The sequence below is a fragment of the Pocillopora damicornis genome, chromosome 14, assembly GCF_964200805.1.
Source record: "Pocillopora damicornis chromosome 14, jaPocDami1.2, whole genome shotgun sequence".
NCBI classification, from domain to species: domain Eukaryota; kingdom Metazoa; phylum Cnidaria; class Anthozoa; order Scleractinia; family Pocilloporidae; genus Pocillopora; species Pocillopora damicornis.
Genome location: NC_142683.1, coordinates 14,085,466 through 14,111,982, shown reverse-complemented (window position 1 = coordinate 14,111,982; position 26,517 = coordinate 14,085,466). Strand labels below are relative to the sequence as shown.

General features: G+C 39.0%; 2 protein-coding genes and 1 long non-coding RNA gene across 3 annotated transcripts in view; 1 reads left to right on the top strand and 2 right to left on the bottom strand.

Annotated features, from left to right (window-relative positions):
• The window catches only part of LOC113665777 (uncharacterized), a 24,673-nt gene extending 6,613 nt beyond the window's left edge, over positions 1-18,060 (top strand). Inside the window, exons 4-17 of the mRNA XM_027181499.2 lie at positions 1,266-4,050; positions 4,254-4,495; positions 4,639-4,824; positions 12,135-12,209; positions 12,636-12,713; positions 13,271-13,354; positions 13,462-13,527; positions 13,682-13,761; positions 14,324-14,438; positions 15,160-15,318; positions 15,900-15,995; positions 16,455-16,583; positions 16,984-17,026; positions 17,656-18,060. Coding sequence (XP_027037300.2) covers positions 1,266-4,050; positions 4,254-4,495; positions 4,639-4,824; positions 12,135-12,209; positions 12,636-12,713; positions 13,271-13,354; positions 13,462-13,527; positions 13,682-13,761; positions 14,324-14,438; positions 15,160-15,318; positions 15,900-15,995; positions 16,455-16,583; positions 16,984-17,026; positions 17,656-17,831 — 4,314 coding nt within the window. The 3' untranslated portion in view covers positions 17,832-18,060. The remainder of the gene's footprint in view (positions 1-1,265; positions 4,051-4,253; positions 4,496-4,638; positions 4,825-12,134; positions 12,210-12,635; positions 12,714-13,270; positions 13,355-13,461; positions 13,528-13,681; positions 13,762-14,323; positions 14,439-15,159; positions 15,319-15,899; positions 15,996-16,454; positions 16,584-16,983; positions 17,027-17,655) is intronic.
• LOC113665778 (uncharacterized) lies at positions 6,689-10,176 on the bottom strand. The gene is made up of 2 exons (XM_089193504.1): positions 9,480-10,176; positions 6,689-7,746 (listed from the first exon to the last, which is right to left on the bottom strand). The coding sequence occupies exons 1-2, from the start codon at positions 10,128-10,130 to the stop codon at positions 6,964-6,966; spliced, it is 1,434 nt and encodes a 477-aa protein (XP_089049630.1). The 5' UTR covers positions 10,131-10,176; the 3' UTR covers positions 6,689-6,963.
• Positions 18,061-24,332: 6,272 nt separating the features above from the next.
• Positions 24,333-25,514, bottom strand: LOC149034593 (uncharacterized). Its single transcript, XR_016183241.1, has 3 exons — positions 25,509-25,514; positions 25,017-25,158; positions 24,333-24,611 (listed from the first exon to the last, which is right to left on the bottom strand). It is a non-coding gene; the product is annotated as an uncharacterized LOC149034593 (long non-coding RNA).
• Between the last annotated feature and the right edge of the window lie 1,003 nt (positions 25,515-26,517).

The window sequence follows — 26,517 nt, the reverse complement described above, 5'->3', positions numbered from 1 at the left end:
CGGTTTTATGACAGTTTGTGTTTGAGAAAGGAGCAAATAAGATGTTCAAATGTAGATTTTCTTTCGGTTTTTAGCTGATTTCATAACAAAGAGCGCATTTGCTCTATTTGTAGAATTTTGAATTTCATCTTTAGTTGGGTGAATGCTCTAGAGGCGAATGAAAACGTGTGTGAAAATTGAGCTGTAAGCGATTGGCTCTTCGTAAAGTTCTTTGAGATTTCCGAAATCAAGAGTAAATTTTTGGAGTAGGTCCTATTTGCAGCACTCGGTGTTACGGCTTAGTTCTCTTTAGCTAGAGCCAATGAAGACGAACCCTCCATTTAGTTCAATGCAAAATTAAGCACAGTATGAGGCAAATAAATCGCTGCTAACAAAACACATCGTAAAATTTACATATTATGATTGCCCCGCTGATATGAACGTCTTTGTGTCGAAGCCATTCCAAGGTCAGTAAAATTATAGCCGAGTCAGCTGGAGGGAGCGTTTGAAACTTTCAAATTAAAAGATTTATCATTGCTAATTTGACCAACTTTCAACTTCTCCGGAGGTAATTCGAAGTACAGTGCCTCTCGCTTTTTGTTATCAATGAATACCAAAGGGCTTTTTATATTTCTTAATGTTTTATGAATTGCCTCATTACCGCTGCAGATGTTCTATTCAAACCAACCAAAATGTAATCTCTCAGAAGTTTTATGTACTAGCCACAGGTGGTATCGGACTCCAAGCAAACATCTTAATGTTAAATATTGGAACTGAATTTCACTAGTAACCTCGCTCTCAGCATTTGAAGGGATAGCTTAGCGAAACGTAACGAGATGTCCAAAGATATCACGGCTTTGGAAAATTGAAATTCATCGGGGGATTTCCGCTATCGACCATGAACGGATCAGAGCTCACAGGAGGGTGGGAATGAAAAACCACGATATCTAGAGGCAAAAGGCACTCTAGGACGTTTTGCACATCGAAGCTTGAAATTAGCGTCCTAGATGAAGAGAACGTTTAACTGTGATGTTCTACTTTGAAGCAAAAATCTCTTAAGTTGGCTTAAATGAATTAACTAAAAAATTATTGAGAGGGTATAAGTATGGCCAAAAATTTTGGGAAAGATACGACATGTATAGTACTGTACTGCTTTTCCTTTGGTCGTCTGAATGAATGTTTAGTTCCTCGGTTTTCAGAAATTGTTTTATTCGAATGCAGAGATTTAAAGATCCGAAACTATGGCAGTATGTTTTCTTAAGTTGATTATCTCAAATTACTTTCAGGCAAGAATGAGGAAAGCTCGACCACCCATGACCACGGACAAGGGATCCAACTCCTTTCCAGTTCAAACAAATTCTTCCGCTGGCTATTCACCAACTGAGACTAATATAACTAATTCATCTTCTTCATTCTATCGGCCCTACAGTTTTTCGCATCATAGTGACCCGGGCGATACTAGCCACCTCAAGAACGCCCCTGACTTTTTGGTGCCTGAGCCCAGTCTCCGCAGTGGTTTTTCAACCCCTGATCTTCGATCGATCAGTCAAGAAACCCCGTTCTTGCGACATCATACGTCATTACCGCCAAGAGACATGTACTATCACTATGGAAACCCTAGTTATCCAAGCACAACACCACGTGATTTTTATACAAGCCCCGTGCGAAGGAGGTTAGCTTCGCGCTCTTTGAGTGATCTTTCTGCTTTAAACGGAAATGACGATGTATTTACTCCAAACTCCCCGACGGCCCTTGATAGGACGTTCGTCTATCCAAATTATGAACCTGCCCCGCAATATGCAAGAACACTTAATGCACGGCCTGGAAAACATTCAGGAGTTTTCAGTGGCGATTATGCTTTGCGTTCGACAGGTAGTTTTCCTGATTTAAGGGGTAACATCGGTCCTTTCACCTCATACCAATACACATCCCACAATGAAAGATCCTCACCCACCCCCTCTATGTACAGTGATTACAGTTCATGCACGGAGTCTCCACTCCGTGGTACATTCATTCTACCGCATCAAACCGTGCGTTCCCCTTACAGCATCATTGGTGTGTCGTCGGTGGATAACAGTAGCGCGATGGGCCTACGAAGATGGGAACGCAGTTCGAGTCGAGAATCGGAAAATCATCGTGGGATTTCGGAACCCGAAAACAGCCTTCATGGTAATCCAAATTCACTTCATTCTGAGCGGAGTGTAATCGATAATTCGTCGTCTCCGGTAAAAAATCCTACAAACAATTCGTCTACTCAACAAAGTCCGACACAAAGTTCGGATTTCACGAAGAACAACGACTCTGATCGAACGTCTACGAATACCACCCGTGAACGCTCGTCGACGTTGAGTCGTACTCTTTCGTTATCTGATATAGACGAAGGTACCAAACATACGACTCCGAAAGTAGCTCGGGAAATTAGGCGAGATAGTTTGCCAATAGCTGTCAGTAATGCAAGAGAAAAGTACCCTCTGGCGAGAGTTCCTATACCATCATTTAGGGAATTTAAACAGAGGAATTTGCTTGAAGAGGCTAAAAATAAACCATTGATTGAAAAGAAAGATGTAAATGAAAAGGAATCACAGGGATTATCGAGGGCAGATCCTAAAACCGAATCTAAAAACAAGATGGAGATGCGGGGAAAATTGAAGGAAAGGCTGTCTTCATTGTACGAAAGCTCAAAAGACATCTCGGCTCAGAATTCGACAAGAAAGCTTAGTACCTCCTACAAGTTGAATTCTTCGAGAGATGTAACACAAGAAAAACCTGTTGTCAAATCGAGTGTATTAACAGAAACGAAAGGCAGTAATACAAAGGATGTTAAAGAATTGGGCAGCTCACGAAAGATTTCAAAGGGCCGTCGCGAAAGCCCGTTTTCAAAGAACGAAGTTATTCATAACCTAATGTTGAAGTACGGCTTATACGAGAAAGGCAGACACAAGAGAGCAAGTAGTTCGAGAGCGGACGCAAAGGATATTGTGTCATCGACGGATGAAGTCAATTCTCGCGAGAAGGAAAGAAACAATAAAAATTTGAAACATATTTCATTGGCTACAAATCCTGAAAATTTTTCGGTAGGGGAAGAAAGAAGAACGCGGAATTCTTCGCATTTGTATGAGTCTACTCCTAAAGGGAGCTCCGTTTCTGATCGAAAAGCTCCCACAGCTGCAACATTTGAATCGAAAAAGTCCGCCGCGGAGCGGTTCAGAGAGTTGCGAAGAAAGCATGGTATGCAAAATGATTCTGAAGATTCTCGAAGGGCAGAAAGAGTGGCATTAACAGGCAGAGGAAAGACATCGGAGATGAATACAACACAAACTGCGTCAATAACCGAAAATGGAAAAGAGATTCTGAAGCGAGAAATGAATGATTCTGGGTTTTTAGATCAAAAGAACTCAAGTGAAATTCGAGGAAGTGATCACAATTCTATGGGAGCAGGCCCAAGAATGGCAAATTCAAATGTTGTAGAAGGCAGTTTAACAGTATATGAGAAGACTGAGAGGCGAAATGTCGACTCGACTGAGACATTCAGTCAAAGGAAAAGCTCTATTGGTCTCCGAGGTACCTCCAGAGCAGTTCTTTGTGCGACAAAATTTAAGAGAGTTGCTAACAAAGGCTTGAAAACATCGAAAGATTCGCCCTTGCCGGATAGGAAAAAGCTGGGAGACATTATCACCACAACTGATTCAGCAACCAAAGTTATGGCCGATAAAATGCAAAACGGAAACGCTATGGAAAGTAAGCGAGGTGAATCATTGGGGAAACGATCACCGAATACCCGACAGCGAGATTTCCGAGCGAACGGAAAACTTCGGAAAGGTGGTATTCACACGAGCATGCTCAGTGTGGCAAGCAACGCGTGCTTGACCGATTCTGAGGTTGATGACACAGTTAGCTTGTACAGTGAAATGGACTCGCTTGACAGCGAGCGAGAAACGAGAGGACGTAGGTGGGAGAGTTTCCATAGTAACATCAGTGCTGACAGCGGCTCCCCCCACATGTTCGAATTTGAGACGGACTCCAATGCAACTGAGTTTGAGGAGGAGATGTTTGATGACCATGGCTCTGAAGGTGAGCCGTTGAGTAAACATCATGAAATGTTCATTTGGTTGTATTGATGTATTATCGATTCATTACAACTGTATTCGCCACGTCGGATAACCGCACGCCTTCCTTAAACAATATCAATTTTTTTAAAAGTGTGGTAGAGACCATGTCCTTCTTAGGAAATTAAATTTAGTTTCTTAAGTCTTGACCTTCTTTTATCTTTTCAGATGAGCATCCCAAGAGCGAGGCCGAAGTGGAGCGCACTGACAGTGGTGTCGGAGGTGACATGGGACAAAGTCCTTTGAGGCGCTCTTGGGAGGAAATTGTAATGAAGAGTTCGGAGCATTGGTCCGTTGTGGCGGCCTCCGCTCGGCACTGGCAAGAATTGGCCCGCAGGAGAAAAGCAAATGAGGGCGAAACGACCTCTGCAAGGAAACGAAGTTCTGTGCATTCTATAACTGAAGACATGGTATTAATCCTTTTAACTAGGAATAGATTAACCCTCTCATTTTCATTAGAGACCAATGGAAAATATCAACATATTTTCAACCATAAAAGCGAGGAGAAAAAGGAACATTTTTATTATCCTTTCGTTGTTTTCAACGTTTCTAGGTTGAATGCCCAGATTGTTTGAAGCACTATGTTCCATCAATAAATAGCGAAGAACAAAAAGACAGAAATAAAGAACCAGAGATTTGTCCCAAGTGCATAGACAGAAAAGTGGAGAGGAAGGAGGCCATTATTGAACTGGTACAAACCGAAATCAACTATGGAAATGATCTTCAGATCCTGAAAGAGGTAAGTGACTATGCATACAATTAGCAGGTCGCAGCGCGCCTGGTGTTACAGTATATAAAATCAGTTTGCCAGCTAGTGATGTGAAAAAGAATTGCGTCTGTTTTTTTTGGTTAGTTTTAGTTAAGGCCACGATAAATTTATGAGAACTCAGAATAATTACGCACGAAAGCACTTAGCACGAAGTGCGTAAAAACAGCCTTAATAGATTTATGATTTGCTTTGAGTTCGGATGTAATTGGCTGGGAAGTAGTGGGAATTACATGACAAACTCAGTACGGCAGAGTCATTCGGATTGCAGGCTCACGAAATTCAGCTTAATGCTGTTACAGATGCAAATCTCTTTTCCAAGGAGGTTGCCGCTGAGCCGACAGGTTTTTAATCGTAAACCCATTTAAGTGGTCATCTTTGGCTGAGTCGATTTCAAACTCGCTTTCGTTAAACATCTTAGAGGTGTTCATTCCGAAATTGTTTTTGCTCCAGTTCTCCTAGAAAAGTGGGTACTAAGTTAGTTGTAATTTAGTCAAAAAATCGGCAGAAAAGCTAAATTTAAAAAACCATTACTTCACACAACCTCTTACTAACAAATCAAGTCCGGTTTAAATGTTCTCATTTCACATTAATTCAGATGAATGTCTATTTCCTTCAATAAGAGTTGAAAAAAAATCAAAGTAGCCTATAGGGTTCCATTGGACTGAAACATTAGTTCGCCTAGATTTTAGTCAACTCGTATTTACTGGCTTCGACTGCAAGGTCGATATGCTCCACCGTATTGAAGATATGAAGGTAGAATCGCATTCGATTTTCCATCTTGGTCGACACGCCGATTTTGTGATCTTGATACAACTTGTCTTTCAAAATCTCGTCCAAGTTTGGTCTTCTAAGAACTTGGGAGACAGGATACCGTGGAAGTTGATCAACTTCTGCCGAGTGTCACGAACACATTACCGACTTAGGGCACCAGCTCTTCAAAGTGGTCCCTCCGTCGCATGATCAACGCCTTGGTTCTCCCCTCGATTTTTTACGAAGCCAATCACGGCCATTAGATCTGCGGTATACAGCAGCCCGAAAAGGTCGGTATCGTTCTGTTGGTCAGTCATCTTAAACCTGGACGTATCATCTAGCAATGAGTCACCCGGGAGGGTAGCTGGAGGCTACGTCTCGCCTTCGTACTCAATATTTAGGGCCAGAAATCTTATACACTTTCTGTATGTATGTACAAGATACCCGTCTCTTTGGGACCAAGGAACCACTTGTGACTCCCTTCACTGTAGCTGTCATTGTTGACAATGTGAATTGGCCATTGCAAAGAGATTGTGGCGCCACAGACGTGTTAATCGGGGAGAGTGTAAGTGTCAACTTGGTCTATCATGAGCGTTTGTGGCTTTAGCGGCCGAATCAGCAGACTGGGTCGAAAATGGATCTAAAGTTTCTTTGTTTTCGTTTCCTGTGTTTATATTTTTTATTTTTTTATAAATGAGTATTTTTCATTGCATTATAGCACTGAGTATATGAATTGTACGCATCTTTGTTACAATACTGTTCCAAACACTCACAGAGAGAAAAGATTCTCTGTTGAAAAAATTGCTAAGCATTCATAAGAAAAATTTACGTGAGCACTTTCCTTTCGACCATGACGAACGAAACGATATTTTCGAACTGATCGCTCTAATCTGGTTGCATGCTGTTCTTCATTAACAAAAGAAGATTGAGATCCTCCCTATTTTTAAGCGTTGCCTTAGAACTGACTTCAGAAAGTTATGTTGACGCTGCTTGTGCGTCTTCCCATTTTGAAAAACCACTAAGACTTTCCCCCCCCGCTATGAAATATGTAAATTATCTTATACAGAAAGGAACAACAACGCAGTGTTACTGAGTTTATTGATCAACAGTTGTTGTAGTACAAGTCAAATCGTAATTTTACTAAAGTATTTATGTGGTAAGGACGTTCAGTTCACAACCGATGAGTACTACTGAAAACGAATGTGGAGTTCGTACACGTTTGCTTTCATTAACACGTTAGGTCCGGTTTGAAAAAAAAGACTGTTATCACTAGCTTTAGTTCGTAAATTGGATCATCTCTTCTTGAAAGTGATGATAAAAAACATCAAAGTAGCTGCTGAAGTACTTTTAAACTAAGCCTTACTTCTCCAGGACTTTACTCAGCTCATATCGAACAGCTTCGACTGCCCGGTCTATGTGCTCCTCCGTGTTGTAAATATGCGGGGAGAACCTCATTCGATTTCCTTTCTTGGTTGACACCCCGATGTTGTAATCTTCATACAACGCGTCGTACAACATTTCGCTCAATTGTGGCTCTGCTTCTTCTTGATTCTTTCCTTTATGTTTGCGCCTGTGTCCTTTTCCAGTTCCGCGATCGTCTTGAAACTTGATGGTCAGGATACCGTGGTACTGGCTCAATTCCGGCGGAGTTTCTATCACGAACACATTGTCGAGTTCGCGCGCCACCTTGTCCAAGCCGTCCCTCAGCCGCGTGGTCAACGCCTTGATTCTTTCCTCGATTCTGTCGAAGCCGATCAAGTCCATCAGATCCGCAGTATACAGCAGCCCAATAAGGTTGGTATCGTTCCGTTGGCCAACCATCTCAAACCTGGACGCATCATGTGGTAGTGAGTCATCCGGAAGGGTAGGTGGAGGCTTCATCTCGCCATTGTACCCAATATCTTTGGGCCAGAAATTTGGCACACTTTCTTCCTTCATGTACAAAATACCCGTCTCTTTGGGACCAAGGAACCACTTGTGACTCCCTCCGCTGTAGCTGTCACAGTTGATTTCTTTGAGGTCGTGCTTGAATGCTCCCCAGCTTTGAGCGCCATCCAAATGAACATGAACTTTCCTGTTCTTCTTGCGGATTTTTTCGATCAGAAGTTTGGCTGGTAGGCGCATGCCGCTCAAGTGAGACACCTGAATTTTCAATGAAAAAAGGAATTAGTTTTTATTGTTCACTCTGTACTCTCCAAGACTGATTTCGCAAAGTTAATCAAGTGGATTAGAAGATGCATTCAATTAAGAAGTATCTCTTACAGACGGACAAAGAAAAATATTTGATTGTAAGTCTGGCTTTCTTGGGCACAATAAGACGGAAAGCACTCGTAACCGATAAGGAAAGAAAATAATTGAAACGCATGAATTCTCTCTCTCTCTCTCTTTCTCTTTCTCTCTCTCTCCCTCCCTCTCTCTCTCTCTCTCTGTCTCTTTCTCACGGGCTAAAGCTATGAATCCTGAAGCTTTTATTGTCCAAGGCACATCTCTTGGGTATAACCTGATTGTATTCAGACTCTTCGAGAAAGCAAAAGCAACAGAATCTACTATCCTTTTTGCCAAAAAGAATACCTCAAATTAGATCAAAGTATGATGTTTCTCGCGCGCAGTTTAACATAATTATTAGAGTTGTTAAATTACGTTAATAGAGGTTTTGCATTCCTGCGGTTGGTTGACATGTTTACTATTCGATCACATTGATTGAGTAAGTTTTTATCCCCGAAACCTTACACTTTAAATGAGGCCCTTTCCGATCTGTGAGTCACTCAGGTGGCTTAAGGCGTATGTCACCTAAGCAAATGTTCATTTTATTTTTTCCCTTGTCTCGGTGAGGTTTAATCAAATTATAAAACAAGTATCTGGCTCAGAGAGCCTGAAGTTAGGAAGGGAAACAAAAAGATATTGCAGCATTGGTTCAATTTGAATGGACGTGATTGGAATACATTACTATCTGCATATTCATGATCTGATTTTGCAAAGTGCATTAGTGTCAGCAGCAGTGATATTGAAAGGCAAATGATTGCAGAATTACACTTGATTGCACTATTGTCCTTCATACTAACAGAGCTTTATTTTGTAAAAAAATTTTAATTAATTTTCTCAAATTCATTGGCTGGTCGTGGCGAAAGTTAAAATTCAGCGCGTTCAATATTGTTTGCTCGGGCGATTCTAAGCTGTTTGAACAAAACAATAAATGCCTATAACTCGTTACCAAACTGTCGGATTGTAAACAAAGAAAAAGCAAACATTTGCACGAAAGCACTTATTATTAGACAACCTTTTCAGAGATTTTATTTTTCTAACGTGGTCTTCGGGTAAGAAACTGAAGCTTTCGTTTTCGTGGTGTAAAGCAACTTACGAATGCACTATTTTTTAGCAGACAAGCTTTATGTTTTATGAAAATGTTAATCCCGTGACAATCTTTTGAAAGGCAGACAGACGCTAAAAAATGGCTGAAATATGACGATTTCAAAAGGATATTAATGGTCTCGGATAGAAATTATTTAAAAAGATTGAGAACCAAATGGCCACCAAAAACTACAAGTGACTAAATCGTTAGGTTTTATCTGTAAATTACATATAAAACCTAGCTGGTCAAGTCTATTGGCGAGCTTAAGGACACACCCCACCGGAGCTTATCTCAGTTTCTTTTGAATAAAACAACAGGCGGTATTTCTACTTTCCCAGTACATTGCAAGTTAACCACAAGCACTTCGTCAGGGTTCTCTGCGAGTTCACAAGCACCTATTAATTCTCCTTGTTAAAAGAGAGTCTATGAGAGTAAATAAACTAGCCAGAGAACACAATACAATGACTTGGGATTAATAAATCTACAACTGTTTAACAGTTTAGAGGGAAAGGGTTGTAAGACATACCTCGCTGAACGCCACAATACGAGTGCTTTTGTTCACTTTGGATACGAACTTGTGAATAATCTTTTCCTCATTTGTCTCCCCATCTAAGTCGACTATGACAATGTTGATGTTAGGGAAGCGTGCTTTGCGAATCTTCCACGCTACATCACCATTTGTTGGATGATTCTCGTTCCATACCACGACCTCATCGCCGGGTTCAAAATCCATTCCGTTGTTGATCACAGCGTTAGGGTCGGAACCATTCCTCATGAATGCGATGAGTTTTGGCTCCACATTTAACTGCTTGGCTACGAGGGCTCTCGCCGCTTGGATGGTATACACAAAAGGCTGGATCCTCTTCTGGATGGAAATATCTCGGTTCCAATCCAACGCCATGGCATTCATGAGACGTTGAACTGCATCGAAGGTGATGGAAAGGTTGGCTGCGTTAATTGGAACTGTGTCAGCGTAGTCGTCGAAATTGAACATGCTTCGCACAAACTTCCAAAGCTCGTCTTCATCTTGGCAAGTAACAATACAGTTGACAATCTCATCGTAAGTTTTCTGGAAGGCAATAAAGGTCTCCCGGGAGATGAGCCCGTGAGAGCGGTACAAAAAGGCCACCTTGAAGGTGGGACGATCTTGTGGAGCGATGGTCTTGAATCTGCTCATGGTTGCACAGCTGTCTTGAGGTTGCGACGATTAAGGGTGTGTAGCCGAACTAAAACCGTGTGTACGTGATCTATAAATGTATACAAGCCCAAGCAGTCACAGCTGCCTGGGTTAATCAATCAAAATCTTTGTTTCCCTGCACAGAGTGGATTGACTAATCTCATGTTACGACTATATTTGGTCATGGATGATTGACACCAGGTTCGTTGGCCTGAAAATAGGGACCTTCAGCAAACCACGACGGCGACGGCAACGAGGACATGGAAAAACAGAAGATCTAACTGGCAGAACAATAGCTCAGCACGTGCGTTTTAAAACTTTGTACATTTCTTAGCCGTCTTATGCAAAGCAACAACGTGAAATCACCACAATCTGCGTCGTCTGCGAACTGAAACCGCGACGGCAAATTATTTTAATTTCCATTTGGAACTCAACGCTTCTTTTATACGTTATGCTGAAGTTGAGGTGTGGCGCCGTATGAGACAGTAAGCAAATGCAGCCACATTTGAAATTCTAATTAAAGGCAGAAATTTATTTTTTAACCGAAGTCTTCCTTGGCGTTGCCGTCCTGTCTACTTAAGGTCCCTAATGTTGGATGTGTGGTACCGTAAGCAGGCATTTTTATCGCAGTCTTTGTTTCTTATGAATGACCTTCACAACGGTAATTTATGCGGTGTTCAGGTGACTTTTATAGCAACGGGTCACGTGATGGACTCTGTGTCAGAGTGTACATGAATTAGCCAATTCAAGGACTCAAGAAAGAACTGTAAATAACAGAGCTGCCAATTGTCACGCCCTAATGTCAAGTATCGTTTAAAAGTTATGCTCGTCAGAATTCCAAGGTTGTTATCCAGGGAATTGCTTGAAACAGTTGCAGAGAAAACTTGCAAAATTAAATGTAAAGTCCAGTTCTTATAACTCGAACGCTTGCTGATGGGATTCCGTGATTCATGTATACAGTAGAACGCCCCCAACTCGAACTCCTAAGGGAAATGAACAATAGTTTGTGCTAGCGGGGTTTGAGCCAACGAGTTGGTGTTGAATTTCAATTATCCTGTAATAACAAGGAATCATTTTTTTTACTATTCTTGCATAATCAATAATCATTTTGGAGCTTTTTGATAGGAGTGTTTAGCTTGGGAAATTTAGCCGAATGTATGACAGAAAAACAACAGCTGGGATTGAGCTCTGTGGTTGAAGACATTATTTTTTTACATAGATAAAGTAAACAAATGGCTTTGTGGTTCTAAATGCATGTACACGGAATAACTTTTCCAGAATACAGCACTGTCCTTGTTCATTGAACGTTTAACTCCTGTACATAGAGCCGTACTAGGAACTAAAGGTGCGAGTTCAAAACGGGTTAAGCTCAAACAAAGAAAAAACTATTTCAGTTTGCGTACCAAGATGATCAAGTATTTACACTGGAGTTTTTCACCTTAATAATCTGGAGTTTCAGCTTTGAAATTGGACGACCTAACAACAGTTGAAACTCCTTCTGCAGTAAATATCCAGTTTAAAAGCTCAAGGGATCGCTAACTTTCACTCCCTCCCCCTTTCAAGATTCATTTTGACATTCATGCATAGTTCTAGTCCGAGAATGTTTGTGTCGGATTGGCTGTCAGTCAAAGAACTGAACCAAAGGGGATGAATTAACTTACCCCATTTATGCCTGTGCTTACACTAACCACGCGGCGTGTCATTTCATCGGTTCACGGTACATTTTGCAGTAGTTGGAACCGAGGGTTTTTAAAGTAAAATTTCAAAAACAACTTAATAGTTTAAAATTTCTCTCGTATGGAACAAATTGATGTATAATTTGTGGAAAAATCATGCAATTCCAATATTACGTGTTAGTCAACAAAGTGTACCTGAAATCTACCAATGCGGTATTCTCCCAAGTCAAGATCTCCCAATCATAGTAAATAACAAAAAATATCTATTGATAAGGAATTTTAAAATGCATGAGCATTCAAAATGGCATTTTTCGGTCTCTCTTCTCAGGAGTTCTACTTGCCGATGCAGTCTGGAGGGATTTTAAGTCCAGAAAATTTGGCTGCGATATTTCTCAATTTGCAGGTAACTGAAATAACGAGTTGATGTAAGCAAGGTTGTTCTTAATTGAAATAATATCTTAAGTGTTAGAGAACCACTTAAGAAAATCCACAACCATCCATACACGTAAAGGTTTTCAGTTGAGAACGCCAATATTGCATGATTTTGCCTTCCTGATACATTGACCTACACTCCCAGAGACATTTTTTGGGTTGCTTACAACCACCCCTGCCTGTCTAATGTTGGTCTGCAAGATGGTTATGCAAAAATTGGGGGGGGGGGGGGGAGGAGAAAGAAAATCACAAAAGTTTCTCTGGAGAAGTGTCCCAACTAATTATGAACTATAAAGATTAATTACCAGATTTTTTCTCACAAACACACGCAAAACACAAAAGAACTAAATACAGTTTTAACAACAAATTTGACATCAAATGTTTATTTTGTCACCAGGAATTGCTGGAGGTGAATTCAAAGTTTTGCGCAAAGCTGCAGAAAAGTTTGGAAGAATCTGTTGCAAATGGCGATGAGGTAATGAAAGAGCGTAAGGCTGACGCTTAACTGTTCTTATATTGTTCAGGTTCTTAAACCCTACAACCTTGAGAGTGATCAGAATCTAATTCCTCCTTACAATATCACCCCTGAATCGTGCATTAAGGCTATGAGAGTAAAGGAAATGATCAGCAAGTAAAGACTCCCTTGATTGTTTAACAAATTCTTCCTTGTCAAAGGTATAGAGATCAGTATGGAGAATATGCATACTGATGTTAAGGTGTAATCATAGCGTGTCAACAAAGGGGAGCTCCCAAAATAAACTGCATTACCATTGTCTTCTTGACTTATTTTTGCCGCCTTTCATAACTTGCCATTTCAATTTTGGAATTCAAAAGAAACCAGCGACAATAGCTCCTTGGTGAAAGCACATTTTTTTCGGGGGGGGTGGGGGTGGGGAGTAGGGGAAGGGGAGGGGAGGAGGGGAGGGCAGGTAGCAGTACGAATCTGAAATATGTTGAAAGGCCATATTTTGTTTTTTGTCACATATTTCAGTAATCTTTGTAAGTGACCTCTTCTGTTTTTGTTTCATCTAGGAATTTTCTAACGTCAACGTTGGAAGCATTTTCTTGGAGAGCGTAGATTTCTTTCAAGCTTACGAAATTTACTGTTCAAAACAGGTAGAGTGTCCTCGTGTATCCATCGTTTTATTAACAAGACAAAGATATAAATTCTGCGTTTTTAAAAGTCATTTCATTCTGGTTCTGATATTTCTCTCTTTTATTAGACCGCCGCCTCTGCGTTGCTTGAATCTCTTCAGAAGAAAACGGAGCTGCTAAGAATATTCCTGAATGTGAGTGGTAACTTGACCTTCATAAAGTAAAATTACAAAATTTGAGAAGTACTTAAGTTTTATTATTTTTTAAAGTAGTTAGCCCGAAAATCAATCAGTCTTCCATTTTTCTCGTGAGATTTAATCATTTTACTTGCTTATTGTTTATTTGAAGGTAACATGTCGTGAAAATCCAAAGTGTCGCAAAATGGACTTGAACTCATTTATCCTCGCTCCGGTACAACGAATCATGAAGTAAGTTCAAAGTCGATTAGCTGGCAAGTCAATCAGGCAGACGGTTAATTTTGTCTATATTTGGGTCAGTCAATTCGATAGTACTTACGTATTTCAGTTAATCAGTCAGTCAGTCAGTCATTCATCCCTTCAGTCCGTCAGTTCGTCAGTCATTTCACCCTCCCCTCAATCCGTCAGTCTGTCGGTCCGTCAGTCCGTCATCCCTTCATGTAGTCAGTCAGGCTGTCAGTCTGTCAGGTGGCCTGATAGGCAGGTAGTCAGTCAGTTGGTCTGCTCGTCAGTTGGTCAGCTCGTCAGTTCGTCATTCCTTTTGTCCGTATCTCAACTCGTTCTTCTGTTAGTCTTTCAGTCGCTAGATCAGTCATTCAATCAGTCAGTCGGTCAATTGAGCAGTGAGGCACCTAGTCACTTATTCATTCCTCCAATCATGCATGTTTGCATTCAGTCAAGCAACAAGTCAATCTCAAACAAGATTTGACCTATCTATATAATATACCAGTTTGACCGGATATAACCTGAAATGTGCGGCCAGGAATAAACAATCATACGGATTGTATTTCAGATATCCCCTGTTGCTGAGTAGAATTTGTAAGGCCACTCCACGACGGAATCAAGACCGAGAGAAACTCAAAATGGCGCAAAGGAGAATTGAAGAGCAGCTAAATAAAATCAACGCGGTAGGCGAACAAACAGAAGCGTGCGATAAGATTTATTCCTCATCACACCAACTTGACTCGCGGACCAAGTCCGAAGACCACTTTTAAAAATTGTAGTTTATGCGCTTATTGTCTTGTAAGAGAGCTGGATTGAAACAAATCGATTCATGGCTTATCATAATATGATTACATAAACATTCCGCCGTAAGAAAATCTAAAATAAGACGCGATTACATACATAACTGAATAAACGTCTGACAAAAACAGAGAAACTCATCCAAAAAGGGAACTTATTTCTTCACTTCATTTTAAAATAGGTCCACGATCAGAATTCACTTTCTCGCCGAAAAGGCAACAGAGTCTTGCTAGTGCAGTCCCGGACTGCTTCTTCCGGAGCGGGGGCTGTTTCTCGAAGGTTCCGGCAGCTTATTGCCGTTGGTAGAATTGTTCTGTTTTCATTCAAGATGGCTGGGGATACAAAAATTTTGAAATACAATTATGCAAAAAACACTTTTATTTAAAGAAACAGAATAGACTTCTTTGGGTGCTAGAACCAGTTTCTCTCTTTTTGAAATTTTAATATTAAAATATTGCTCCGGGTACGTTAAGTTACCGGGGCTTTCGAGTAACGGGCCTCCACGACCCGCGTAGACTCGTTCGGATCAATATATATCAATTTTCATGATGGTGAGTGAAGTCGTGTGGTCAAATGATAAAATCATCGATTCTTCTTTCTCTGCAGTTGAACACAGCTGTTGAATCTCGACAAAAGCGATATCGGGCGAGTCAACAACTTGGCCGGTCCGACTCGCTAGATAAATTACAAATGAAGAAAATGGCGTCCGATATTCTTAACTGGACAATGGAGGAAATGCAGTTGCTTATGCACGGTGTCTTCCAGGTGAATTGACTCTCGCTAATAATCAAAAAGTATTTTCTCCTTACTCTATCAGTGCTTTATTCCACAAACAGGTGTCGAGAACTGACAAACTCATCAGTTAGATGGTGTTATCTTGATGTAGCATCAAATTCTCTTTGGCATTCGCATTTAGATTTTAATTATCTGGTGGGGAGAATCAGTTAGTAGATCATGGGAGTTAGTGTCTCATAAATGAAGTAGGTACTTCAAAAGCTTGAATCTCATAGATGAAAAACAAATGGGAGAGTAAAAATTTTATTCTAAGTGATGTAAGTTATATAGGGACCTGTAAAAACAAACATTTGTCCACACTACATCCAAATGTGTTCCACCTGGATGCCAAGTTCAGTAAAAAAAAACTTCCCTTAAAGAATTCATTCGTTGTACTTTCAACTGATCGCGGAAAGTAATAATGAAATGCAGCAATCAAATTTTAATATACCTCGTTAAAAATGAATCATGTGATTTCTTGGAGCTGAGCATATAGCATATAGCATATAGCATATAGCATATAGCACAATAGTTCATTTCCCTCGCGCAACTATTTTTTTGCTCTCTCCCAGATCACTATACACGAATTTGGCGCGAGCTGGAACAGGCGCAGTAGCAAGAAAGCCCTTTCAGTATGCGCGCTGTTCTGCGTAAGAGGTCATTCAGAGGTTTGTATGAATTAAATCTCTATCCCTTTATTCACCTAAAAATATATTTCCCCAATCCTCGTCTTTTCACATAGAAATTGCGGGCTCGTGTCATATATTTTAACATCTTCATTTCAGGCCCTGCATAGCACGTTGGCTACCTGAGAAAACGTAGCTTGAGTTTTTTTAAGATGATCTTTTGCAATTCGAGTAAATCTTATAATCATTTATGGAAAACGAACAAAAATATTAGAAAAAACCCTTCTTTAAGGGTCCCTTAAAGTGACTCTCTCTCAGTCCCTTATGAATAGCTACCATACCATATAAAGTTAGAGATTTTGTACAAGAAGAATTAGAACGAGAAGAGATTGGAATAAGAGGAGACTGAGATGAATGAAGGTGTGGTCTCGTCCCAGCCTCCCCTCCTCGCTCGTAGAATCGTGCGGGAAAATTAATATCTATTTATCTGCTTTTTCACAGTTTGTGCGAATTGACTCAGACGATGAGGGAGAGTGTGAGGATCTTTTGTTCCCCGGGGAGGGGGAGGTGACTGATGCTGCTGTGGTTCTCCTTAGAAAGAAGATGAGTGGAAAGTACACTTTATTTAAGGTATGAAGCAATTTTGAGAGCAAATGAAACATTTATTTTTCAAGAATATAACCGTGTCCTAAAGACCCTTCTAGGGTTCAGAAAGGTGCTCTTGTGGGGTCTTTGGTTGTTAGGCTTAATTTGTTTACCAGGGTGACTCATAACAACACAGTTTAGCCAATCACTGTGAGGATAATTTTTCACAATCAGCAAATCAGCATCGCTATCAACCGAGACAAGTTTGACCCTTGCTCAAATTTTCCCGCGCTTCTCAAGAAGGCTACGACTCCCCTCTGTAATAACTGAGAGGTTTAACTATAATATTTGCAGGATCCGGCTACATTTTCCAGTTCCATTCTTCTGTTGATTTTTTTTTAAACAGTGCTGATTGATTATTTTTTGGGATTTTTTCTGCCTGCAGGAACCATTGTTTCTGGATATGTGCGTGATTTACAAGGAATGTGGTAAGTTCAAACCGTAGGTTGGCAATGCGTAGGCTTGCTTTGAGAATGATTCGCATAACTACCATCGTTTATTCCGGTTTGTGAAGCATTGACCAGAGAAATTGTAAATTTTGATCACTCAACCGTCTTTCGCAATGTTTCCATGTCAGTTTTCCGGGACCCATAAATGATCCTGATTGAAAGGAGAGATGATTCGTGAGAGAATGGACACGATAATAACTAAGGACTCGAACCCATTCCTTTCAACATGGAGTTTAGCGCGTTAACCTTTGCCATAACTCATATCCCACGCATTAAATTATACGAATACGTTAACGATGCACTTTTCAACTGAGTGTCGAAAATGATCCAAGGTTGTGTTGGTTTTGCCTTACTTATACGGTTGGTACAGAAAACTCGCGACACTGTCTCAATCAATCAGATGCAAAACTTAACCCAATCATGACTTGGCCGCCCGCGCTTTAGACGGTTTGCTCGTTTTTTCTTTTAGTTCTGAGAGTATTTTCTCATATTCTGCTTGGCCGTTGAGATTACTTTGGTTTCTGTTTGGCAACACTCAATCGTTCTCTCACAAACATCGATTCATAATTAAAAACTAACTGGCTGCAAATATCTCTTTATTGATGCAGAGCTAAAGGACACATTCGAAATTGTGTTGATGGGTAAAGAGACATACAGATTCAGAGCTTCTTCAAGCAGAGATTATCGGAGATGGCTTAAATACCTCAGACTGGAATCCAAAGAACTTGGCTCCTGGAAGAGGAGGCGAAATGGTCTTCCCAATATCATGATTAAAAATCTTTAGCAAAGACGTAACTCTGTGAAATAGTTATATGTCGTTCACAGAATACAGTCGACAATATGAAAGCCTTCATCAAACGTATATTTATAAGTGAAACCATACGTGTGTCATCGTCTGTATAGGAAAATGTTTACCATTAAAATGTATGTGAAAATTGTTAACAATGACCTGTTTGACATTCACTATTTGTTTTGGTCGTTTCAGTAAGCCAATAAAGTCATCGTTTAAAACACGTTCAAGCTTCATGATTTTGTTTTGTAAGCTGTCTGGTTTGTGCAACTTGATGTCACTCTCATAGCTATTGTAACTCATTCTCGTACCCAGATTCCTCGTTTCTTTCAGTCATGAGTGGCTCTGGGGACGTGAATGGCAGTAACTGACCCCCCATCACCTCTCCATGAGACTTAATTATCAACACTGCTACGAAGCTTGCCCAAGTTTCCCGCGCTTCTTATGAGGCTATGATTCAAATACTTTTAGCTCATTGAGAAAATGACAGAAAGAAGATGAAAGACGCTTCAATTTTTGTCGTTTGCCCTTCGAAGTAAATATTATGCTTACCCTCTTTATATATTTTCTCTTTTGCCGCTCTACCTGCTCAAAAATTTGTTCTTGAAACTGCTTCGTCCTTTTTCCCTAGCCACCCTACAAATCTACTTTGATTTAAAAAGTGATATAAAAATCCGATAGGTCGCTATCAGAAGAATTATGTATCAAGCTTTTTATAAAATTCAATTTCAACACATGACACTTCGCTAGGCTAATTGACACCATTCATTTTTAGGGTTCAGCCGCGAGATTGAATATGCACGTGTAAATCCTACAGTTCATTTGCATTTTTCTGTACCGTTCCTCGTGGTCTGAACTGCCGCACTTCGAAGAGAAAATACAAAAAAATATAAACGGAATGGGCACAATTTGGAGATGCTTCGTTTTTGAGGACTTTCGGAAGCTCATTATAAAGAATTACACGACAGAGCACGAGGTGAGAGTGAGAATGAGCTTTCGTTGTACATTGTTGTACAGCGTGCTTTATGTAGCTGAGAACTGTAAATGAACGGTACAATTGTGTGGAGCTATTTCTCGGTAAGCAATTTTACTCACAGATCTCCTTCATAGAACAGTTTTAAGGACAAATTCGTCCTTGAATCGTGTTAGTTCGCCCAAACTGTGCAGAGATTTTATGAAATGGTAAATTCTTCGATTGGCGGCAAATTCAAACCGAGTTAAAACTCACAACAAAAACCAAGAGCAATTCTTGTTGAATGGCCGCTTAAGATATTTGAATTTATTTAGCCGCTGCTCTCAGTCAGTGGATCGAATTTCTCTGACACATTAAATAATCAAATAACTGTTTGAATTATTCACGCACGGTTTAAGAAACAACGAGAACTAATACTGCTAATTTTGTTTCGTGCAGATCTATCACTTGGGTTAAATAAAGCTGAGAAATGGCGATTTACGTGAGATGAAGCGGCATCCAGTTAATTTTTTTTCTCCAATTTTTGTTTTGATATTTTGAAGGAGGTTATATCTTAACAAGTCGATCATAGTAAACAACAAACTGTTGAGGGAAAATAAATAAGATTCGCCGAGGTTATTCACTTTCAAGATACTAGCATGCACTTGTAGCAGATATTAAGCCGGGGGGCTCGCTTATAAGGTATTCCGCTACCATGGTAACATGTTTTGTTGATATAAATATCAGAAGATGTTCGAAAGTATTAAGGCATCTGATTGATAGCAATTTTTTTTCTATAACTGATACCGAATCTTTTACTCAATTCAGTAGAATAAAACCTTATAGAACCTTTGGGCTTCTAGAATTCATATTTTCTTCTCTGATTCGTTGTAAGGTCCGTTGACATTATTACCATCATTACCGTTATAATCAATTTTGTTCGAAATGAGTACTCTTTCAGTAATGGATTTGATTGTTTGATATTAGAAAGACGTTAACGCTTAAAATGACGTTAAAACAGGACACATAGAGCATGCTTCAAATCGCCTTTCTCAAATTGTTTCTATAACTAATGTTTCGAATTCCGACAAGTTAAAAAACACTTATTGGCTCTCTTGCTTTTTAATACATTGAAGACAAATCACCGAATGCATCAGCTCTTGACGCGTGAAACAATTTAAATTTCTAACTCCCGTTAGAGATAAACAGATGAAGACAAGATTTCTCCTTAGAATATCAATACAATATCAAGCAGATAGACAAGTGATTGGTATTAAGTGAAATATCAACTAAGGGATAATTAGTTGATCCAATACCAAATTCTCCAAACTTAGATCACAAGAACTATATGACAGACAGTATGGAGAATTTCTACCGCGAACCTGGGAGTGAAAAGGATAAATTTGTTCCAAAAACTCCAATTTTTTCAATTTTTTTCAACCTTTCTTGGACCTCTGATTTTTTAAGAAAATAATTCAATGCCACATAGAGCTTAATCTTAAAATATCTTAACGTTTAAGGCTGACACCAAATTTAGAATGTTCCAAAAAAAAAAGATAGCTCTCATTTCTTCGTGGAATACTGAAAAGTGAAATGGTCTTGAAATAATTGCAACATCTTCACCTAATTTCTGTGAAAACTATTTGATCCCACAGTCATTTCTACTGATTTTTAGGGTTCTTCAAACTTAGAGAGTACAATCACGTTCCAAAAATAGATATTTGTTTCTAAAATGATTCTTAGAGTTAATAATCAGCTGAGACAGACCTTTCTCGTGCTCATTTTTATAGTTAAAGGTAGCCAAAATTACTGAATGTCTTAGCCTTTTAGACTCAAACCAGAATCTCAGAGCATACTCCGACTTAAGTTGATATTTCTTAAACTGTGCGAAAAACTGATTAATAAATCTCGGATAGTATTTCTATATTTAATTAGGAAAATGACCCTAAGTAACCGTTTGCTCCAGAGCGGTTGATGATTCTATTTCGAAGCAATTTATATACAGGATAAGTTCTTCCGTGCTTCTCGACTTTCTTTCCCGAGTTGTATCTATGAAATTGGCTGCTTTAAAGATCTTTTGTCCTTCAAAAGTCTAGTGAAAAATGTGCTCGAATTACATTACATTTGCTAATTTTGTTTTATTTGGTTTCCTTGCAGACTGACGGGTAAAAAGCTCTGATGTCTTACGAATATTTTTCAAGTAAAGGCGAGACTTAGTTAGAGGTAAAAAACAAATGAAGCACATTCCTGTCCTGAATACTATAATTTATTCGCCGAAATAGAGGGCTTGAAGCCACTAGTCCGAATGTTATCTCGCGATTTTGTTGGACTTGCCCAAAAAATATATGGTTAGGCCCTGGAACAGTTGAGTTTTCCCGACTGAAACTTAAAAAAAAGGTGCTTTTCATAAGGCAGGCGCAAATTTTGTCTATTAATTCTGTAAGTAAAAATATGTTCAAATGCGGTCAATTTTCCCGCCAAAAGACTTAGAAAAAATACGGTGCTCAAAATACGCATGCGCCGTTTCTTTTTTTTTTAATGTAAAGCATTAAGTATATTCAATGGAAAATAAAATTTATTATTCACTCACTGTATTATTATTTTATTACAAACAAGTCAATAAAGGGTTAATTTTTTTGGTTGTAATCTTTTATTGTCTTTCAATAAATCACAAGTGTTTCACTTAGCAAATCAGTTTATGAGTTGTAAGTTAATTAAGCAATTTTCGATGAAATTGATTAAAAAGGTGTCTAGAAAAATCTTCCCTATATATACACTAAGACTTTTGGCGGGAAAATTTGAATAGATTTGCACAGCGTTTCCCCTAGCGACTTTTCTGGCAAAAATTTTAACGAGGTTTCGTTTCAAATCTACCGTCAATAATTATTCAAACAGCATTTCGTGCAAAGAAAAATTTAAATTTAAACTCCAATTCCTCTTTTACTTGTAAAAAGTTCCAAAGAATTTTGCTTAGTTACTTTTGACTTCTGTTTTTTTTTGCACGAGATAATGTTTTAAACTAAAAAGCATTATGGCAAAATAAATCAGAATTCACTGCTTGAATTTTAATATCCAAGTTTGTAGTTTATTTTTTTGCTCATAATTTGCCATAACGCTTTTTCTAATCAAAAGATCTTTAAAGCAGTCTGTTCTTGAATGTAACACAGGACAAAAATTTCAGATTGAAAGCGTATAAAACTATTCATGATTTTTTTTACCGATGGAGGAGTTTCAAGTTGTAGTTAGTATTTAACAATTTTCTGGATGGAAATATAAATTTTTAAACATAATCTCAGAAGTTATATTTTCTTAGCCACTAGAGCTGTAAAAATTCTCCAATCAGACTTCAAGTGCATTGATGCAATTTGAGAATCAAAGTAATATCAAGTTGGGGCTTACAATTCGAACTTCAAATTCTTCATTCAATCAAATCGAGGGATTGTGATTTTACTGGGAAAAAACGTCAAACATTTGTTTGAATTTTTATATATCTTAATTCAGCTGCAATCAAACTCCACGTTCTTTCATGAACGAAACAAACAATTCCCAATTCTGTTTCACTATAGCTAAATTGAGTAATTTGAAGATAAAAAAACCATAAAATTTTACAAAATATTTTTTCCTGTATTACATCGAATGATAGCACAAAGATCTTTCTTTTATTTAAATGGTAAATAATCTACTTTACATTTTAAAACCAAATGCCTGGTACAGGGGGTAAATAAAGATTCCTGCCAACTAACATAAATGTATGACTTGAGAGGGGAATCGTTACATAAACTAGTAACTGGAAAAGAAAACCGTTTCAATGCTACAATTTAGGCGACCCACGGACAAGATGAAGCAATGTAACCCATTTGATAAAATCATTTGCATTTTTAATTGTCACGTTTTGCAAAATTCACGTGCTTTCTTCACAAACCAGAAAAATACGTTGTTAGTTTTTAAAAATTTCTCCATTCGTCTTCATTAAAAGGGAAACTTTTAACAAAATATAGCTGAAGACAAGATTCCAAAGAGAATTTATTTCATCCCAAAAACTTTGTCAGAAGAAATTCGTGTACTTTTGCTACTTAGTATATCCAAAGTAACACAGCCAATTGGAGATAGGCATCAATATTAAACGCCTATTTTAAGATGAAATTCTGCTTTGAGACGAATTTTTTAAAAAATAGGAAAATACAATGAGCTCCTGCAGAGGTTTTCCTCACTAACTTTTACCAGATAAGTTTGTCACCAAATCATTGTTCGTTCAATTTAATAGCAATTCACAGGGTTTGTGAGAAAATGCAGCATCTTAAATTCTATGATAATTCAATTTTTTCTTGTTTACCTTTCGTTGAAGGGACGACTGAGATTTCATATCGACTTGTTCACGTACAGAAATGATATATCGAAAGATGAGTTTGCTTTTAACTGCTGGCTAATATTGCACGATTTGGGAAAAGATTTACCGAAGAATGTAATACCTTTGAAATGTAAAAATCTATCGTCCTTCTTCAGTAACAGGAATCCACTTGAACTGGTTTATGTATAAATCCATTTTATTTTAGTCAAATTTTTTAAAGAACAACCAGGCATTTGAATTTAAAAATATAGCTTCCAAAAACGACAAGAAGACATTGGCTGCAACGTCACAATAAAAGAGAGAAAAAATGATTAGACCAAACAGTGTGCAATAACCCGAATAATTCTGAAATCTGGTCGCAACATTGAAGCCAATGTCCTCGTGCAACCGACCTCGGTTGATGGGGCGATGCAGCAAATACAAATTTTAAGATGGCACTAAACTGGATTTTGTTTCACTTTTGACTTGAAATACTTCTATGTTTAACGAACATAACTCATTGATACAGCTTTCGACGAGAGTGAAGTATCAATCAAATCAGTTTGTTCTTAAAAGCCTCGAAGTGCTTTTTTTCCCTTGATGTTACCGGCTGTCAGATTCGAGTTGCGTTCGTCAAGTTGTGATAAGTTCGCTCTAATCTGTCGGTGAAGGTGAGTCGTAGCGTATGTTTCCTTGGCCGTGTTAAGGTCGTTTGTGGTAGTTTTTGGTGTTATAAAAGTTACTGAAAAATACTGACGTCCCTAGTTTTAGAGGGGCCTGTTATATTTCAGTTAGCCAGCTTTCTGAAATCAGTTGTTGAAAGTAGTGTTCAAGTCGACGGTAGGGTTTGTACGTGTAAGTAATTGAAAGAATTTGATTCTAATTACAGCACGATGGGATTTTGAACCTTGTACCTCGCCAAATACATTTTGGTGCAGTGCCATCTTGAAAATTCGCATCCTCTGTGACATCAACTGAGGTAACAATGTGATACTAGCTGTTAAGCAAACCAAAAATGAGCGACCAGTCTTACCAAATCAACAACTCTAGTTTCAGTTTTTATAAGTACTTCGTCTACAAATGATCTCCAATTGATACTATTGCTCAGTATATGACCAAAGTTTCCTGTGAAATTATTTATTCCATATTAAAGCTGGTAGTGAACTTCAAAAGTCATACGATCCGATCGCTCAAGATTTGTATAACAATCTACATCACAACAAATTAATTAAAAAATGGTGGCTAAACGTATTCTAATCGCTTACCATGAACTGTATTCATTGTCGACTCCAAGATGAATAACACTTGACAACTAGCGAGGAGGAAGCGTTTTCACTAAAACTAGATATTTATAAGCAGCCACCATTTTTGCTACTGTAACACAATATTTCAAAGTTCTTATCTTCGAGGCAGTATCCTCTTATAGCCAGTGATTCCACTGTGTCCTCTTGGCAACATTCTTTATCTTTCCATCCTTCTGACAACAATCCTCCTTCTGAAATTTAGAATGTTTAAGTGTTCAGTGGAGTGCTTACTATTTTTAATCTTCATGAAGAATAGAAATGAGGACTGCTCTTTGAAAACTTTAGGGGACGGATTCATTAGAGAGGTCTTGAAAAGTTCACGTGGCCGCGTTAATGACCTCGCGAATAAATCTAGCACAAAAAGATCCTATATCTTAGCGTCCAAACATTAGATGGTAAAGACTTTTTAGTTAAAATGTTTACAGCCATAGGTTCTGCTTCTGCAGAGGCCGACATCTTCGGTGATTCGAACTTAAATTTGAAGAGCTACTTGTATAAAACATTTGACACGTGTTGACTTGTTTGACTGAGTTGTTGCGACTAGCTAAGCTTTCTCACAAAGAGTTCAAGACAGTATCTTCGAAATGATTGCTCACCTTCTGTCAGAGTGCAATAAGACAGTTTTCCGTTGCTCTTCTTTACCGTTATTTCACCTTCGTTCTTCCAGAGTCCAACTTTATCTCCAACAGGGAAAGCACATCTTCCCTTTCCTGTGGAAAGCGTGGTTTGTTGAAAATTCTACCATTTCTGATGAATATTCATTAACAACACCAGCCACTAGCCGGCTAATACGTCATATATTCAGCACGGGGTTTTGTTTGCACGCTCAGCTAACTATTTAAGAATACAGGATCCTTGGTGACGAGAAATATAAAGGAACGAAAAAGAAAAAAATACACCTTAATTATTCCAGCCAAGAGAGAATGCTACTAATTCCTTGAGAAAGGCTGCAAAATTGATGCTGCAGGGTATGCAAAAAAAAAAAGAAAAAAAAAAAAAAAGACAAGTAAATGGATATGTTTTGCGAAAAAGAGCGGTGCTGGCGGTAATGAGGTAAACATTTTCCATTGCATGAAAACTTACCTTACCGTCATGGTTAAAATAAGGTTTGGAGTTTCTCAATTACTCTTTAAGCAATTATCGGGGTTTTTTTTTAGGGCCTGGGTCAAGTGAAAGTGTGCAAAATCTAATAACGCTGCGTACCATTTAAGAAAAAAAAGATTGCGATGGAGGCTTATGAAAAAGGAAGAGCTAGTTAGGGCCTGTTTACATGGAGGTGGGGGACCCCAGGTAGGTGAGGTAACCCGCCTGTCCATATAATTTCTTATTTTATTTTGATCACGTTTACACGATAGATGGGGTGACCCGCCTAGGCGGGTTGCCCGGTCTGCCAGGTAGGGTATCCCTGTCAGCCGGGGTGACAATTTGCCATGTAAACGTGTCAAGGTGAGGTAACCCGCCTAACCGGGATCGCGTTCATGGCAAAAAGCTCAAAAGCGAAACGTGCATGTTTTAAAACTGTGTACATTTTCTAGCCTTCTCATGGCAGAAATCACAAGAAACCGCAACGGACACACAAGGAGTGTAAAATATCCACATTTCGGAATATTTAGCGTTGTAAATCGACCATGCGACCAAGCGCAACAAGAACCTCAAGAAACCTCACCCCAGCACCCCGGGGTTGTAAGATTGCATGTAAACGCATTTTATTTTTTGACCACGGCTAGGCGGGTTACCTCACCTACCTGGGTTCTCCCACCTCCACTTAAACAGGCCCTTAGTTGAGTCTGCCGCGTTTGATTAAGTGTAAGTGGGGTGGGGAGGGCACGGGCAATTCTTTCCTTGCCCTCCCCCCTCACTGTCCTCGCAATCAATGTCCACGCCCTTCGTGCAAATCCCTCTCTCTCTCTCTCTCTCTCTCTCTCTCTCAAAAAAAAAAAAAATAATAATAATAATAACTAAGAAATATTGAGTGCTAATTCACCTAAAGAAGACAACTCCACTACGACAGAAGCCATTTCTTCGCTAAAAAATGAGTAAGTATACTCAAACTTATCAGGTAAAAGTTGTTATCTTGATCAAACACCAAATTCTCGT